General features: G+C 43.0%; 1 protein-coding gene across 1 annotated transcript; it reads left to right on the top strand.

Moving 5' to 3' along the window:
• Positions 1–7,518: 7,518 nt before the first annotated feature.
• On the top strand, positions 7,519–8,743 carry LOC131267879 (CLIP domain-containing serine protease B14-like). The gene is made up of 3 exons (XM_058270779.1): positions 7,519–7,940; positions 8,041–8,351; positions 8,421–8,743. Exons 1-3 carry the CDS (start codon positions 7,519–7,521, stop codon positions 8,741–8,743), a joined length of 1,056 nt encoding a protein of 351 aa, XP_058126762.1.
• Positions 8,744–18,077: the final 9,334 nt, after the last annotated feature.

Here is an 18,077-nt window from a genome sequence, read left to right as displayed (position 1 = left end):
CTCGCACTAAGGACAAAATGATGTAGAAATATTATTTTTTTCTCCAAACCTCTACGCACGTTTGCTGTACAGTTCGAGCTAGTGCTGTTGGGATTTGCAAATTGGAGTCAATTTAACAAAAAAGCGTATCATTTCGTGCTCTTTTCGGTGGGCATACCGGAGAAGTGGATAATTGTGTTCACAGTTTTGAGCTGTCTGAAGTGAGTTGGTAATGAGTGTTTGCAATATTTGTTATGTCCAATCAACTGACATTCGAATATATTTGTTTTGTAAATGACCTACTTACACTAAGCAGCTTTTCGGCAAAGTTATGCTCGATCTATCGAGTTTAGTCAATGAAAATTTCAAAGAACTATAACTGGTTGCACTCATCAAGACTAAAAATAACCAGTTTTGTTTTGTTAGTTCACAAACAATTAAAAGTAAAATGATTCTGACAAACACTAGTCCTTACAACTTTTTTATATTTTAAGTTTCCTTATGGTTTAATGATAAGGAACGGTGAATATAATATAAATACAATTAGTTTTTAAAGCAACTACTTAAAACAGTTAAAAACTAAATATATTTGATTTGGAGCACTGTACTCTTAGAGTAACTAACATGGTACGAAACTATTGATCCCGGTTTTAAGTAAAAATACACATCGATATGATTTTTTTGAAAACGACAAACTCACTATAAGGACATTTGAAGCGTATCCTAACTTTCTATTCTGATTGGTGCAAACATTAGAAACCATCAGTTAGTTATCAATGCAGAAGGTAATTTAAATCTTAATATTTACAAAACACATAAAATAATTTGTTTTTCGTGCTAGTATGGAAAGATTTGTTGTATTGATTTTTGCGGTCATGACTTTTTTGCCACAAAAACCTACGATGAGGTGTGTTTTTTGTGATGAAATCTGCTACACTTAGCTCATTTCGATCGATTGTAGCCGCTTTTCTCACTTTCGATGGATCGAATCACCGGAAATACGTTTCAAGCGCGTCTCTATCGCTTCCTTTTCGTGCGCTTTTCCTCCCCCACAAACGGGCGACCATTTTAAACGCTCGATGATGTTGGCGCTGAAGATGGCGCCAACTTTCCACATCGCTGCGAGACGTCAGTTTCTGCCTTTGTTTTGTTTTTTTTTGTTCGGTCCATTTTCTTCATTTGTCGCATCATCATTTATTCAATCGGTCGGTGAGTGGATAACTGAAAGCAGGCACAAAGAAAAGCGAAACATAAAAACACACTCGGACAAGTTGCACAACGCAACTCCGCACGCTGTCGAAGAAAAGCGCATCTGCAATTGTTTCCCACTTTGCCGGCCAAGTCGTCGTGGCTCCTTGCGGTTCCGTTAGCATCCTCCCTCGTTCGCTTTGTTTAGGTTGCTGTCGATTTGTTCAGTTTTAGTTTTTTCCCCACTTCTGTGCACTTTTTCGTTCATCCATTTTAGCTTTTCGGATTCGCAGGGAGCCCTCTTCTAACGATGCACCAACAAACTGGCGAGAATCAGAGTGATGTCCGACAAAAAAGGGGATGGAGAAAGATAACAGAACGAAATTCAAGGATCGAAAGAAGCGTCCGAAGGAAAGAGCAAAATAAAAACCATCTCCAACAAGGAAAAAAAATCGTGCCCACGTAGCTTGATTGTTAACCCCTTTTTTACGCCAGCATCCGGTTGCCTATTAAGCAATCGACCTTTTGCTTCCGTTCGCGCGCAGCAGGAGCTGGACGCTTGTCGGACGGGTTTGCGAACGTTCTGTTATCAGCATGGTGCTTGGTGTGTGTGTGTTTTTTTCCGTGCTATCGCTCCAAACTCCTTCTCTTTCGTCTTATTTTTGCGTAACTTTTTCACCGTTCGCGCGGTGTACCATTATCTCAATTTCTGCTGTTCGTCGTCGCTGATTTATGGCAGCATAATCGTGTTATAATTAGTACGTCTATATTTACGCGGTACCGCTTAACCGGACCGTCCTATCCTTCTCGCCCTTTGATGTTGTCTTCTAGGGTTGCAAAAATGAGTGAATCCTTCTTCATTTTATGCTGGTGAGGAGGGGGGAAGGGATTACTTGTATAATTTTTCAATTTTTGAAAAGCTTCATCTTTAGCCCATTTCCGTTATTATTTTCGTTTCTCATTTTGATGTTTCACCTCGATAACGTCATGTACTAAGAAATCGTGGTTCATAGAAATTAATGACGTTGCAAAAAGGTGGAAGGACTTCATTTCCCATTTTATTGTACATTGAATGATCAACAGAAGTGGTACAATCACTTAGAAACATGTATATTTATTTTTGAAAGATGCTTAATTTCTGCTTTTATCCTTAATGTGACACTGCATAGTTTGTTCGCAACTCGTAATTGCTATGCAGTAATACTGAAATATTTTTGCGCTACTTGTCTCTTATTGAAAACGTCCAAAAGAACCTCCCAACCTGCTGTCGTTACGGACGAAGGCTACATTTCTCTCCAAAACCACCCGCGTCAACAACCGGAAACAAGCTTGCGATTGTGAACGTGTTAATTCATTCGTTCATAATGTGAATTTCCGGTGCGAGCTCTCTATTTCTTCTGCATCACTCATCTTGCAGTAAGGTTGCAATGCAAAAGGGATGGGGAAAAAATGCTGGGACCTGAAAAATTTGCCAACCGGAAGTAGACCCGGGAAAGTGGGCGGGAGCGCGCGAGGTGGTGCGTCGGATCAGATAGAGCACGAATCGTCCTCGGGGTGTAGCCTTTTGCAGAAGAATGGAAAAGAAGAAACCCTCGATTCGGTAGGGAAACACTTCACACCGGCGGCGAATGAAAAGTGATGGAAAAGCGATGAAATTAAGCATTTCTGTCGCCTTTAATAAGTGTGCGATTGGCAGAAAAAAAAGAGCAGAAATAGGACGTTGAGAAACAGCAAACGAGTTCGCAAAACGAACGATGGCGGGAAAATCATCGAGTGAAAATGCGCATCGTCTGATGAAGTGCTTGTAATATCGAAGCCCGTCCGTCCATCCGTCTCGGGCCTGGGGCCGCATCCTCAAACCCCCATCTTCCCGGCCTCATTTTCCGGAGTACAAGCAAGCGGGAACTGATTACGTGCGGCCGTGCTTTGTAATTATTCAAGTCCTCGGCGGCGCACGAAATAAATTATTCAAATCCGAGCTGTAGACACATTTAAATGAGGCAATTTTCTACTTGGCGTGCGCCCTGGTGTTACTGTTGTAGCGCGTGTTTTCGCCCGGTTGATGCTTTCTTACCGAGTGCTTTCGAGGCCTGTTACAAAAGGAATACACAAAAAAACGGATCCGGTTAAATTTCACAGTCCCAAGTCCGGTGGAAACACTTCCATTTTAAATATATTTCATCCCATCCATTGCAAAAGAGGTGAATATTTTGATTACACGTTTATCGTCTCGGCGGCAAAGCATGTCTGGGTGCTCTGCGTATGATGAAGTAAGGAAAAGGATCCGTTTTCGCGAGCAAAGCACGTAATCGGAAAATATTGCAATATCGGGCTGGTTTACGAGGAAAGGTAATACAATGTGATACTGAAGGGCAGGATATGCAAAGAGTTATTCGTTTTTCGTGATTATCGTACCAGGCTGGATGGAGTAGGTAAGCGGTTAGGCTGCATGCAATAAATCGTCGCGTTTCAAAGTTTCTGTTTTCACTGCAATACAGAGAAAAAAAAATCGAAATGGAAGATTGATATTTTAAGGCATAGGATAAAAATTAAAACATATTTTAAGAATATTGGTTTTAGCCAAATCAATACTAACTACGAATACGAATTTGAATAAAAAGCTTCTTATGATTTAACTTAACAGTGAATCCAAAAAATCTACAATATCAATGTAAATGGCTATTTTTCGGTATCATAAACGTGTTTAATTTGTTTTGTATGTCTGTATTAAGCAAAAGGGATTGATTTATTTTTTCTGTATTTGAATCTTTATTTGGCCGAGTTATTAATTTTTCAGAAGAAACGGCCTCGCCGTATTGCTTTTATTGTATACGGCGCAGTGTTAATTTATCTAAACCTACACTGAAAGGAAAAGAGTCGACTTGCACGGGCGGTAACATTGACTATGTTGATAAGCAGAGGTACTAACGCCTGCGAAGCATAACCGTGATGTGAAGTTTATTGCCTGAAAGCCGGTATGCGATGATTTCAGGTAACTGCAAATCACGACCGCTTCGTGCTCGTGGCCACAACATCACCGGTAGCTTTGTGTGATCCTTTCATTGTTTCTACTCAAAATAATCGCGGCTTCTTTTACGACAGTTGTATTGCAAGCGTGTTCCTTATCACAATACATCACTCAATGGCGAGCGGACCTTATTTAAGGCTGCGGAGTTGGCAACTCATGGCTGATAGTTCATGGATGTCAGCGTACACCATTGTTTGCCATTTGTCATGATCATGTGGACAGATGGGTAACATTTAATTGTGCTCCGACATTCTTGCTTGGTAACAATATGAATTGTGCGTAGCATATGGTGAAAACTCTGCCAAAAAAAATTAGCGTTCATAACAAGAAACAATGGTGTCTCAAAGGTACCGCATGGTAACCGTGTTATAATCTTTACATTTTATCCCTTAGTACTGTGCAAGGTATTCACGTTGAACTAAGGACGGTACACATTGAGGGATTGTTTGCCTTTAGTGATAATGTGGGTATTCTTTCGCATTGTGTCCGCAAAAACATAACATTGGATAAGAAGTGTCCAACATACGCAACCATTTAGATGCTTGGTTTCCTGCCCTTAAAGTACCACCTGTCTTATAGTTTTGTGACAAGACCCTTCCAGTAATCTGCAGTAGTTAAACTAATTATGGTAGTAAAATTTATCTCTTTGATCTAAACTAATTTTTAGTGTTGCAAAGGAAACTTTTTGTCGATGAAATGCTACACCTGACCGAGGTGGACAGAATTCTATGGGTAGAAAATAAATTACAGGAACTCATTAGCCCAAGCCGTAACTTTTTACCACTTTAATCTTCCAATAGGGTATTTTACGTTATTCATCACATAGTTCAGCTACAACTACCCGCTATAACGATAAGCATCGGTTTCGTTAAGGATGATTAATGCTCAGAGCAAGGTTTGAAAAGTAGTCAGCATGTGAGGCGAACATTCCGAAAACTGTTCGTCCATCGAGATTTAGATTTGATGGTTATACGTTTTTTTGCTTTTATTTCTACTTCTAAAGCGCTAGAAACGGAAGGTACCCTTTCACGATGTCCATAAATTCATCACCGGAGCGCAAAAGGTAGTTGGCTTCTCTGTCCGTTTTTCCTAGCTGGACTCACTGCGAGTGGACTCTAGGTCCACTTCGCCCTATGCTAATCCTTATTGATGATCGAGAGGAAGGGAATTTCATAAACAAAAAATCAAACGTGCATATGGAGCTTCGGGAGGAAAACCGACGGACAAGATTAAAAAGAACAAAAAAAAATAGACCGTTGGGTCCGTTCCAATTAACAAGGGATGAAGTTGAATTAAAACATGATTGGACGCCGGAATGAGGCTAGCCGTTTAGGGACGCTCGACGACGAGATAAACGCAACGGTAAGCAAACGTCAGACACGCCGAACGACGTATCCTATCCTCCCGAGAGAGGTGAAGGAATCAATCTGGCGCTCCCAACCCGGGGGTGGCGGGACGGAATAGCTGAAAAGGAGACCTCAATTTACCGCAAACCACTTGTACCGGAGAGGCAAAGTCGGCCTGCTGACAAGTTGCCGATCGATGGTGGCTCGGGGAGCTCGTCTGCCGGGTGAACGGAGGCCGTCCATATTCACACGAGCCCTCGTCCTCTAAAAAAAGGGATATGCTTAAGCACTTTGTGCTGCCTGAGGGTAGGAAAATTCTTCTTTTGCTAATGTCCGCCGCCGAAGAGGAAGAAGAAGAAAATGATGATGATGGACGAATGGGAGGCATGCTGGGAACTCATTCTGTTCTTAATATGTTCGAGAAAGGTTAGCATATTTGTTTTTTCGTATCAAAAACCGGCAAATTTTTTATTTCATTTTCGTTTCTCTAGCCCAACAATTAAGTTTTAATTAAAACATGGTCTCAGATGTATGCAAATTTTCCCAACGCGATGCAAACCCCGCTCGTCAGGAGCGTTGTCGATGGGATAAAGAGTAAAAAGCACGAAATGATGCCGAATGAGTTTTGACAGTGGCAACCTATTTCAACAAATTACACTTGTTCTGTTAGTTATTAGCTAGCAAAGGCTTGTTTTTGATGATGCCAATGCGTATTCCCCCCAATCATAAATGTAAACATTTTGTATGTTGTAAAAATCCGCTCGAATGTGTGCTGCAGCTGTCCGAACCAGAACTCCTCAAAAACCCAAAGTTTCAACATCGAAAAATGCGTCGATTAGTCGATTTGCAATAACCGGATTCGCAACACCTTTATTTTGATGTTGAAGATGTTGGTGAGCATGCACCACAGAACTGAGTAAGATTGTATTCATTCTAGCGCTCGAAGCAATGGTGCGAATAATGTTCAACTTGAAAAGTTTCTTTAACGAATACGATGGAGAATTTTGTCGAAGTTATATCATCTTTTTTTTTTATGTGGCACGACATCCCCCTAGTGGGACAAGGCCTCTCTCCGAAGAGAGTTTGTGTGACCGAAAGACGGTATATTATAGATCGGTGGTCAGCCGTTCGTAATACCGGAGGGTGCCAGACTCGAGATTCGATCCCACACCTGTGGCGTGGTGTTTCCTCGCGCTACCGCTGCGCCATGGGCACCCCCTATATATCATCTTTAATCATAATAAATAAAGATTCCTTGATAATATACCGATAGTTTAAATAAGGATTAAGTTTCAAATCAACAAGAGGACACCACAAAAGAAAAATCTAGTAGAATAACTAAGGCTCACCACGCCTAAAAAGGGATTGTTTAAAAACGTCTTGAATTGCAGACTTGATGTCTAGAACATCATTTTATTTGTTTCTTGATGGAAAAATAGTAAAGTGAGATTTTGCAAATTATTGAGATTTGACGTTTTTGCTGTTTTGAATGATCTTCAGCATTCAGTCAGCATCGATTGTTAATAGAAGAAGAATTGTATGTTAATTATAATATTTGTTTGTGTGCTTTGCTTCCCAAAACATATCAATCCATACGCTGGACTGGTAACACTGCCTTCTCCATGTGCTTTGATTTTAAGAATGCTCTGTTATCGGACACATACGCTCCCATCTTGGAATTCCCCACTTTTTTTTCGTGTTTGTAGCGTCAGTTGCCGCAAATAGGCATAAATCCCCGCGCATAATTTCTTAACTGCGCGCTTCGCTCAGCACGGGGTCACTATCGGTGATTTGATCGCTAACCGACTCTTCGAGCTAACCAGCTGCGAGCCAGTAATGTTTCATCTTTCGACGCAGTTGGAACGATCCGTGTGCTTGTTTTTAGTTTGTTTGCGATCGCTTCTAACATTAAAAACATTCTAGAGAATAATGGTGTACGGGTGGAGTTATGCTTTGGTACTGGTTGGATTTGCTGTAATGTTGTCGGCTCGGAGTGTAAGCAAAAATGACGAGTGCGTCACGCCCGGAGGTATCACAGGGAAGTGTGTTTTGGTGCGCGAGTGCGAATACTTGCGAGATATTCTAAGGAAGCAAAATCATGCACTTAACGACACGGAATACGTGGAGAAACTGAGGTGTGGCTTGGCGGATGGTCGACTTCCACGCGTGTGTTGCCCTCGGATGACAAACGATCCACTGTGCGGGCCAATTTCATTTCCCGACCGTATTCTTGGGGGCAATGAAACGACGATCGACAAATTTCCTTGGCTGGTTCTGTTGGGGTTCGAGGCGCGCAATAAAAAGATTCACACCAACTGTGCCGGGTCGCTGATCGGTGGCTCGTTCGTGTTGACGGCTGCTCATTGTTTTTCTGAGGCTCGGAAGAAACGTTACAGGCTGTAAGTTTGACATGAGATAAGCCCCACCGAGCACAACCATCTGATGTGAATTTAGCGTTCTGATGAAGAGATCTTTAACTTCCTTGTGGTATTTTGACAGTACGTGGGTGCGCGTGGCTGAATGGAACTTCCGGAGTCATCGAGGGAACAAAGACTGCAAAAAGCAACCAAATAGTAATAGTACCATCTGCCGAAGGGACTATGAAGTGGCAGGCTACAGTATACATCCGGCTTACAAGGTTAACTCGGCGGTGCATATCAACGATATCGCGATCATCAAGCTGGTGATGGACGTGGAGTTCAACGAGTTCGTGAAGCCCATTTGTCTGCCCCTGGACGATGCCCAACTTCCTCAGCCTGACGGGTTGCCCATGGACTACGTAGCATCCGGCTGGGGCTCCACATCCACAGGTTCCGTAGTGGGATGCTTGGCCACCAGAGTGAAGATCAAGCTTTTAATTTTGCATTTTCATCCATCAGGGTCCGGAATGAGCTCCAAGCTGATGACCATCAATCTGCCATGGTTCGATAGCGAACGCTGCAAGCGACTGTTTCCGGTGCCGAGTGGGGAAAGTATTAGCGAGGCTCATATTTGCGCCGGCGGCATTCGCGGGCAGGACACGTGCCATGGGGACTCCGGTGGTCCGCTGATGTTTGAGCACGCCGGTGCAACGTACCTGGTCGGCATCATCAGCTTCGGGATGCCCAAGTGCGGCAAGGACGGTGTACCCGGCGTCTACACGAACGTGACGCACTATCTGAACTGGATACAGTATGAAGTATTCCGTGGCGTCTTAGTGTAATCAAAGGGATATTGCTTGTACTTAACCCCTGCTCCACGTGTTACAAATGGTGTTACAAATAAGAAAACCAGAGAAACATTTTTTATTTTAAAATCATGTCAAGATAATAAAGATGGTTTATCTTGGCACGAAAATGTTTAAAAAAATTTAAACTACTCCTACTTTTTATCTCATTTTTACCTTAAAAAGTGTGTTTTTTACCTTTTTAAGTGTTACATATCTAGTACATGTGCAGAAGAGAATTTAAAGAATTAGAACTGAAATGTTTTTACATTTTGTTGTCGATGAATGAACTGCACTTTAAATATAAACGACCTAATAAGAAACGATGGAATAATTGAAAATGAGGAATATTTTAAAAATGTGACCTATAAACCATCCCAATAATCAAACAGAGTCAACACGAGTGAAATAACTTGTTTAAAAGATAAGTTTTGTTTGATTTAGCTACAGAATTCCAATTTGGCTTTGTTTAGTCCACCTGACCACAATTTATCACAGATATTGTACCAGTGAAACTTACCTTTTTCCCGTATCTGGGTTTTTAATTAACATGTCACCTTCCATCCATTACCGCTTAGGTCCAGAACTGCTTGCGTTGGTTACTTACCGTTTGTCGTGCATAATCTTGATAGATTGCCCGTGGTTGCTACATCCCAATCAACGTACTCTTCGGTCATCCCAAGAGTCTGCCCAATCCAGCTTGACTGCAGTCCCTTGGATTTGTGCGGTTGGTCCTCCGCAGCCAAAAACGCCATAGCCCCCATTGCAGTGGTACCGAAACCGCACGACATGCTTTGAAAAAAAAAACCCAACAAGAGACCATAGCCAGCAGCACCTGACCACCATCGTAAACACTAGTGGTGCGGGCGGGAGAAAAACGAATGAACCCATCAGGGTTTGCAAATCCTTAAAAAGGGTTTTTCTTGCTTTTTGTTGAGTGAGAAACCCTTCGTTCCGGAGTAAAGCTCCAGAGTACGCAAAAGAAGCAAGATACCGGTGTGTGTCCAAAGTGGAGACTTATTACTTCCGTAAGCGGATAAAGCCAGTAAAATAATTCAAAAGTCACTGATTGTTATCGATGGAGCTTCCCAAAGGGGTGGGAAATCGGTGAGCCAAGCCGGTAACGACCGCTCCCGCCCGGATAATCCCTTAAGGTTTGCCGGTGGGACCTCGCTCGGGCCTTCGCCCGGATGTGTGTTGGGTTCTGGCATGACCAAATGGGAATGTTGGCGTTTGCCGTCCGGGGTTGGCCGTTAAGATGTTTTAGCGTCCGATGGTTTGGCCTCGAGCTGTGGAACTCCATCCTCCGGGTGGGTATTTATGAAGTGGCAGGGATTTTTCTCAAACAACAGCCGCATCCGGTGTTTGGTTGCTGACCAGTTCCTGCAGCAACTCATTTCACTCCAAACATTCAACCACCCAAAAACGCTTCACCGAATGAGAAAGTGTTGCAACAGATGCGTCGGACAGCTCGGAAACGAGACGATGCCGAACGAGCGTTCCTCCAAAGGGTCTCGTCGCAAACAGCGCGTTTGGTTCAAGATGAAACCCCGACTCCAAGGCCACACTAAGCCACACAATCGGGTGCAGCCATCGTTTGAGATTCATTTCAGCTACGTCAAGAGCGGACGTTAATTTATCGTTGACTTTTTATCAAATTATAAACTTCCTCTCCGTCCCGAGTCCTTCGACGCTGGATGACGACTGCTTTCTGGTTTTGCAAACTGCCAATGTAGACTACCATGGCGCGCTTCACCCACACGGGTGCCTCCTTATCGGGCTTTCGTACTCATTACAGCATACTGTTCGTTCCAGCGGACTGCAGCATTCGAACATTAGTCCATTCGTGTTCTTTCTGTGGGGCCAGTGGTGATGTTCAGGCAATCAACAGTATACTTCACCCCCTATCCCCCACCGAGTGTTGGCCCGTACGTGTTTTTGGTAAATTGATTTTTTGATGTTCATTGTTGCATCGCAGTTTTCAATGTGCAATATATGATATGCCAAGCATCCGGTAGCTGGAATGTGGACGCTCTTGACAGCCAGCGCTGGTGGTCAAATTTATCGATGCGATCACATTCAAAACTTCCTACCACAAAGGCACATTTTGATCCATATTTTTTGTATGTTTGCCGAATAACAAATTCCGGACCAATGTTTACTGCACGCTGTTACAACTGGGCCTCCGCGTGGGACAAACTTTGCTGCGGAGTCACTAAAACTTTTTCCCAGTCAGTTGCAATGGTCGCTTCTTTTGACAGACGGTCTGTTGCCGGCGGTTGAAAGTTTTCATTTTCTGCTCGACGTTACAATGTGAAACCGAAGCGTGATGGAAAATGCCACGGAGCATGTTTTTGTTGGTTTTGATGCTGTAAATTCCAATGCAAGGTTTGTTTTACTGTTTATTTGATATCTGCTGTCCAAATTTAAATTAGTGTTTACGAACTTTACCATAAAAAGTAAATTATATTCAACGAATTTGATAACGATACAAGTTTACAACAACGGGTAATCAAATAATCATGCAAACTGGCCTACGCGCAGCGTAATAAGTTGCAATAATTTTCAATAAGCTTTAATAAGCTGTTCGTACCACTAATTTTCGGCGTTTTACAATGATCGGCTAATATGCAGAAGAATTTAATCGAAATTTTCACCTTTCGTTGCGCGTTTAGCTAAATTACACAATAAGTAAAAGCTTTTACGAAATAATAACAACGTTACAAAATTGAGAAATATCTTTGGAAGATTTAAAACAAATATTATACTTTATGGACATTTTTGTAAACTAAAGTTGTGAGTGGCAGTGAAGTAGTTCGAAAAAAGAAACAAAAGATATCATCGTTCACCAGCACTAAAATAAACATATCAAAAGTTCAAACCTACTAAATTCAACAAATAAGTTTTAGATTTTCTATTCCTTGAATAAGGAAACTATTCAAGAAGTACAAAAGTCAATTTGAGGTTTACATGCATCCGTTACGCTTTGCGCTTCCCAACGAACCGAAGTGTGTCATAAGAGCTGCAAAATAATAGTCCAACCGTCTCACTCTCAACCCGGCACACATAAATTAACCTTCCCGAGTGTTGGAAAAGTTAACGTGAGCTAACGACTCTATTTTGTTGTTTCCCTTGGGACGCTATCGCCACACCACTTTTTCGCCAAGTAATATCCAGCGAGTGTTTTCCGCCCAAAATATGTTCACGGTGTGGTTTCGCACACACGATACAGTGGCAAAGTGCATCGGTTCCGGAAGCGATAACCTCGCCCGGTGGCGCATTTGTCAGCAAGGTAAGAACCGGAACCGCTTCAGCGGTGCTGTACCCGAAATTCCTTCACTTGATGGCGGGTATAGTTTTAGCATATTTATACTCTGCTTAACGGCGATCACCTACCCAAGCGCGATACCGTGCCGTCGAGTGGAACAAGTGCCAGGTCACACGCGGTGTTGCCAGGGAATAAAATAATCCGTTTACTCGCCCGGCTTAGCGTGTGGGAGCGGCATTCTTTGTGGTGGCGTTAAGGACGTTTCAAAACGAGCGTGTTTGAAAATGTCTTCGCGTACCGGTACAACTTCACACGAAACGGGAGCGCGGTTTCTGCACTCTGGAGTTGGTGGAAGCAACAGGATCGGCATCGTGAACATGTCGGAGATAAAGATAAATCGAAAGCTCAGCACGACGACTTCATTCGCTCGAAATTAGGATTTAATTCACTTTTGAGAGGTTAAATTGAATCGTCGCAAAATCGGAGCCGAATCTCAAGTGCAGTGAAGGGATTTTCCGTCGGAGAAATTCCTACTGTTGTGCCTTTCTTTCAAACTGGTTACCACACAACGCCGGCAGGGACGTGCAAATGGCTGCTTTGTACACGAAATTGGATAAAAATCAGCACCGTACCATAGCGGGACTGTGTGAAACGAAGCTTTACGTTGCATTGGAAGTTGTTTTCGACCCGGTGCAAACTCGAACAGGTCGTTCGGAAGACAACAACCACCAGTTGACCACCGTTGAGGGATACCAAAGGAGTCTCGAAAGTAATGAATATTGATTTTGCGGAGGTGGGAAACAACATGGTGAAGGAAAACTTGTTAAACCATACCCACCCGTTGGGGTAGATGGAGTTAAACACATGAAGCTCATCAATCTTCACGATGGATTGAAAGGTGCATGACAAAACTTTTCAAAGTGTGGCTAAGTTTCCCCTGGGATGCAGCCGAACGATTGAATGTCTGTTGCGTTGATGGGAAATGGGTTTTTCTTTGAATTCGATAATGTTTCAAAAGAAAATTGGATGAAGAATTTGTTTATTTGCCTAATTTGTTTATCAATGAAGCTAGTTTTACTTTTAAAATAAACTTACTACAAGTTTTACTTTTGCTAATTATGAAAATTTATGTTTGTTGTCCACTATCAACTATTTTAATCTTTTTGAAACGCTCCGCTCGGATTCTTTCTATTTTTTCTTTTAAGTTGTTTCCCCTTCTTTTTAACGTAGCACCAATACATTTTACTGTTGGCTGGTTGATGAAATGGCTGTCACAAAGTTCCCGTGTTGATGTTTCAACCACTTTTTTCTGCTTTATTTTTTGTGTCTGCAAATCGCTTGTCGTTTAAAGCTGCTTACAAAACCCCAAAAACGCAATGTGGTCGTTTTGTTTATTTTTGTCACACGGCTTTCCACTCGTTCGTTGGGTTTATCTTCTTTATCGTTGATTTTTTTTCAGAACAGAAGTAAAATTTCGCAACACATTAGTCGGTTGACGGTTGGAAAATTCATCAGAATCGTTCACAGCCCGTTGGATCAGCCGAACGCTTGGAGGAGGGCGGCGAAAAAAGAGAGCCTTCTGCCGAGTGGGGTAATGTTTTTCGAAGTGACGGATTTTCCGCTACCGAGGGCGCTGCCTTTGGGGTTCCACGATGGACGCGTACCCACTCCCCCATACGCGCCAAAGGGGGTGGCGCTCGAACTCGACATCACAATCCATCCGTTCGGTCCGTATGTAGTCGTGGCGCCAGTGCCGATCCGTAAAATGACGCGTTCGAAAACATTTCAATTTGCCCGAATGTTATTTTATTGGAAAAGTTTTGCAACGCAATGGAATCGGGTCGCAAAAAGGCGCAGGGAGCGAGGATGATGTTGTTGGTAGTCTTGCTATGTTTTTTCTCTCGCCGCTTTCTCACCCCATAGGGTGAGTGTGTTGGGGATTTTCTACCAGCTCGTTGGCTTCTTGGCACACGGGATACACTTCCACACTCGCACCACACGGTGTGCAATCCTTTTTCCCGATTTTCCCATCGAAGCCCATTGCGTGATTGCGCTGTTTTCGCGTTCCCTACAAAGGCCCTGGAGTGGCCTGGAAAAGGCGAACGCGAATGCGGGGCTTCGATGGTTGCGGATCGGCGATTGATTGATAGGATTAACGCGGCCTTTGGAATTTAAAGGTAATTCAATTTGGTAAATCAACACACACATACGGGCGCTCGACAAGGGTATTGCGGTGAGGCTTCCATTCACCATCCGACATCCATTAACCTTTGGATGCACGATGTATGGTTTCTGTTGTGAAAGATTTGATAAAAATTAAAAGAACTTGCTTAATATAGCTTGAAATTGTTTTAAAAAGTTGCTTGTCGTAGTGTAAAAGTTATAAAAGTTGTGCTGTTTGGAAAGATGACGTGTCTTTTCAAATGCGTAAAACAGAGTAATCTAAAACAATTCAAACAAGAAGTTCTAAATAATATGGTTAGTAAAGCAATGAGTGCTGAAGGCTTAGATAGTAAATCTTCTTCTTCTTGGCGTAACGACCTCTTGGTCATGCCTGCCCATTAAGGGCTTACGAGACTTGTTTCCCTGTTGTACGTGGATAGTCAGTCCTCTCGTACAGGGTAGGGTCCGGTCTCGGTTGGGATTCGAACCCACGCCGTCGAGGTGGTGAGCCCCGGCGTGGGCCGATTTTCTAACCGGCGCTACCGCTCCGCTAGATAGTAAATATTATTTGTAAAATCATAGTAAGCTGAGCTTAGTATCAAGAGTTTAGTTAAAACTTTCCACGCATAAGGTTTAGAATAAAAATAGAACGCGCTCTATGAATTAAAATATTGTACTTATTTGGAATTTTAATGTCATACCAATATTTTTTAAACCTAACCTGTAACGTTTTAGATGAAATATATAAATCACTAACTTGAGCTTTAGAGTTCGTTGTTCAACGGAAAAGCATCCATTATGAAGACGTTGTGAACATTCTTTTTCATACAAAGTATGACGGAAAAGGTCTAGAAACCAAACCATTTTAAACTGATTAAAAACACGTTTTGAAGCCCTACATTAAAAGGTTAATTATTGCGGGTTCAACGAAAGCGCTGTTGGATCAGATTTAAACGTGCCTAATGTGTCCGTGCGTGTGTTGAGCGTTCAAAGCTGCCACGGCTTTCAGAGTCCCCAGGCGAAGCCCTCGGCCATCGAAAGGGCGACCGGGTTTGCGCAAATGGTAAGCATTACACTGTATGACACGGGGCACTCCGATGGCTTCCTTTCGTGCAAAGTAAACCGCTAACATTCTAGCTCGGATTGTAAGGGGAAAAAGTTTGAAGCATTTGCTACCCAGCTGGAGCTGTTCATTTCGTATTTGCGCGTCCACTGTTTGATATGTTCTAGTGCCACGCGAAGAGTACACCGCTTGGAGGTTAGAAGCCCGGCGGGAGAAAGCCGAGGGTTTTTCCATATTTTTCCTCACTCTTTTCATCATCACCACCTACGATACCGCTAGCCTGATCGGAACAGAACACGGTGGCAGATGAAGTGAGAATTGTTTAACGGGTTGGTGTGGAACATAAATTGTTCACTTCGACGTAAGCTGGTGCTCGAGTTTTCCCAGCATTGGCGTGGGTTAACACCCCACGGCTGATCGACCCATCTCGGAATGTATGGTGGAGATTGGGGAAAGGGGAAGGGCACGAGATTTATTTGGCAGTCGATTCCACTGGTAATTGATTTATTTTACTCGCGGTTCTGAATTAGTTTTACTTGAAGTGGTTTTATCTTCTTCTCGCTCGACATGAAAAGCTCGAGCCCCGAAACCATGGGAACAACGAAAGCTTTTCAATGGTCCACTTCGATTAACGTTTGATTAATTATCCTGGCAGTCCATCGTTTAGTAATAAATGCGCGCTAGTTGAGTGAGTCATTATTCATTGTGTGTGAATGTTGTTGGAAATATTTATACAAATAACCAGGTACCTGATTTTTGTGCAGCACACTGAGAGCTTGTTTGGTGGCCTGGTCAGAACCATCACCTATCAGTTCGATGAATGGCACTGCATTAATGTTGGCCCCATTCGGAACATGTTTTATTTTCACTCCCTTTTCGGTCGGAACCTCTCTCATCCTCCAGGGTAACCTTTGCCCTTCGGGGTTTACTGCAGTTGGCGCAGTGTTTTCCAGCTTTTGTTGTTTCCTTCGGGGATAAAACACAAACCGGGATGGAAACCCCCCGGGGAACCGCGAGCAATCGTAGCAGAACGACGTCTGCTCCACCTGGAAACGAGCGAGTTGCATTATGCATAATGTATGCTTAAGCACACTTACTCCGTTTCCAAATTGCAGGTACTGCGGCGATGTTGTCCTCTTCGTTGCAGCGGTCTGGCAAAAACAAAAAAAAAAAAAAGGTAGGAGAAGTTGCGCGACAGCAAATAGCTAGCCGTGGCGGGCACTCCCAGCATCAGGGTTCTAGATTCGAAGCACTCCCCGATGGCACAAAACACAGCTGCCCCCCGAGGTAATGGGTCGAAATTCATTGCTAGGAGCGGGAAAAAAGAACACAAACATGCTTCAAGAAAAAGGGATGCGAAAAATACCACAGGCGGTAGCGAAAAATGCAGTAGAAGGTGTGTGCTTTAATAAAGTCTGGTCGGCGGGTAATTAAGGTAAACGACATCAATTTTTAATCAACTCCAAAGTTACCTGGAAGGTGGCGAAAAGGATAATGAAATGGTAGAAGCATCGCATTTTCTCCGGCGATGATTGAAGAGAGTAACAGAAACTCAGCCATTTTAATGTAATAGTGCAAGAAATTGGAATAACTCAAAGTGTGGCGACTTTGGCTAAGTTCCACACAGTTCCGTTGTCTGCGTCCAGTCACAGAGTCTGATTTCGAGCCAGAATCGATAGCTAAAACTGAGCTCACAGCTTCATTTGAATAATTGATGGCGATTACAGCGATGGTACATGCGATAATGAATTGAAAATTAGCTACAGATTACAAAACATCTCGCGACCTACGCTCCCGATTGGGCAATCGCTATCGATCGGTGTACACGTTGGCTGAGTGTGATTCGTATCGGTACTAATTGGTATAATTTATGACTATAATTCGTCAGTAGATTAGCTAAGATTACGTCACGAGATCCTTTCTGATGAAGGGGGTGTTTAGGTGTGCATTTAAGGATTATGCTTTCGGTAATGATTATCATACGAAAACGGCATGAACAACGCCCTTGGTCGTTGTTTTTAACTAGGGAGTTTGTTGATTATTTCAACTGTTTTGCTACATAAAAAATATCTTTAATGAGCTTATTTCTACCGGTTATTATTTGATGAAACTTGTAAGTAACTTGGAGAAGTAATTTAAGAGCTCAACTGTCAAATTTATCTTTTGCTGGATGATATTACGTTTAAAAGAATTTAAGTCACTTTTCAGTGAAAAATAACCTTTAACCATTGTACCATACCACACATGATTCAGTTGAAAAATTGTGTTGAGAGAAAAACATTTTGTTCAAATAACGACATTAACGGTATTTCCGCAGTATTTCTTTTATGTTTTACAACATCGCACCAAGCGCCTTCCGTTGCCTTCGGGGATTACTTGCGAGCCCCCACGTGTCTGTGTGTGTATGTGAGAGTGTGTATAGGTGCCTTCATTGTTTCGAGCAAACAATCACTGTGGTTTACAATGTTTGCCCCTCCGCGGATCATAACTCTTCTAATTGTTTAGCGAGGCGGGGCTGAAAATTTCATGCACACACACACACACGCCAAGAAAACGCTGCGGAGTACGCCGCGTCCGACGCAATTAAACCAAACGAGTTGACTTTGCTCCTGGGCAACTGAAGGCGCAGTAATGATTGTTACGATACGCTCGACATCCGGCAACGTCCCGCACACAAACCCAGCGGAACTAGGCCGATTTGGGCCTCCGCCGGGTAGCCCGTTCGGTGTGAGGCCACGTTTGGTTTACACACACTTTCGGTTTCAACCGAGCGCACGAAAGCCTACGCTACGCCCGGAAGTTGCCTTTGTGTTTTCTTTTGTAAATTAGATTCGCCA

Source organism: Anopheles coustani, chromosome 3 (genome assembly GCF_943734705.1).
Source record: "Anopheles coustani chromosome 3, idAnoCousDA_361_x.2, whole genome shotgun sequence".
NCBI lineage: Eukaryota > Metazoa > Arthropoda > Insecta > Diptera > Culicidae > Anopheles > Anopheles coustani.
The sequence above is the reverse complement of the archived record's forward strand: the minus strand, read 5'-3'. Positions and strand labels throughout refer to the sequence as shown.

Coding starts and splice junctions, on each gene's coding strand:
- LOC131267879 (XM_058270779.1), top strand. CDS start 7,519: ATGTTGTCGGCTCGGAGTGTAAGCAAAAATGACGAGTGCGTCACGCCC. Junction 7,941..8,040: donor CGGAAGAAACGTTACAGGCT/GTAAGTTTGACA, acceptor GTATTTTGACAG/TACGTGGGTGCGCGTGGCTG. Junction 8,352..8,420: donor CTGGGGCTCCACATCCACAG/GTTCCGTAGTGG, acceptor TTCATCCATCAG/GGTCCGGAATGAGCTCCAAG.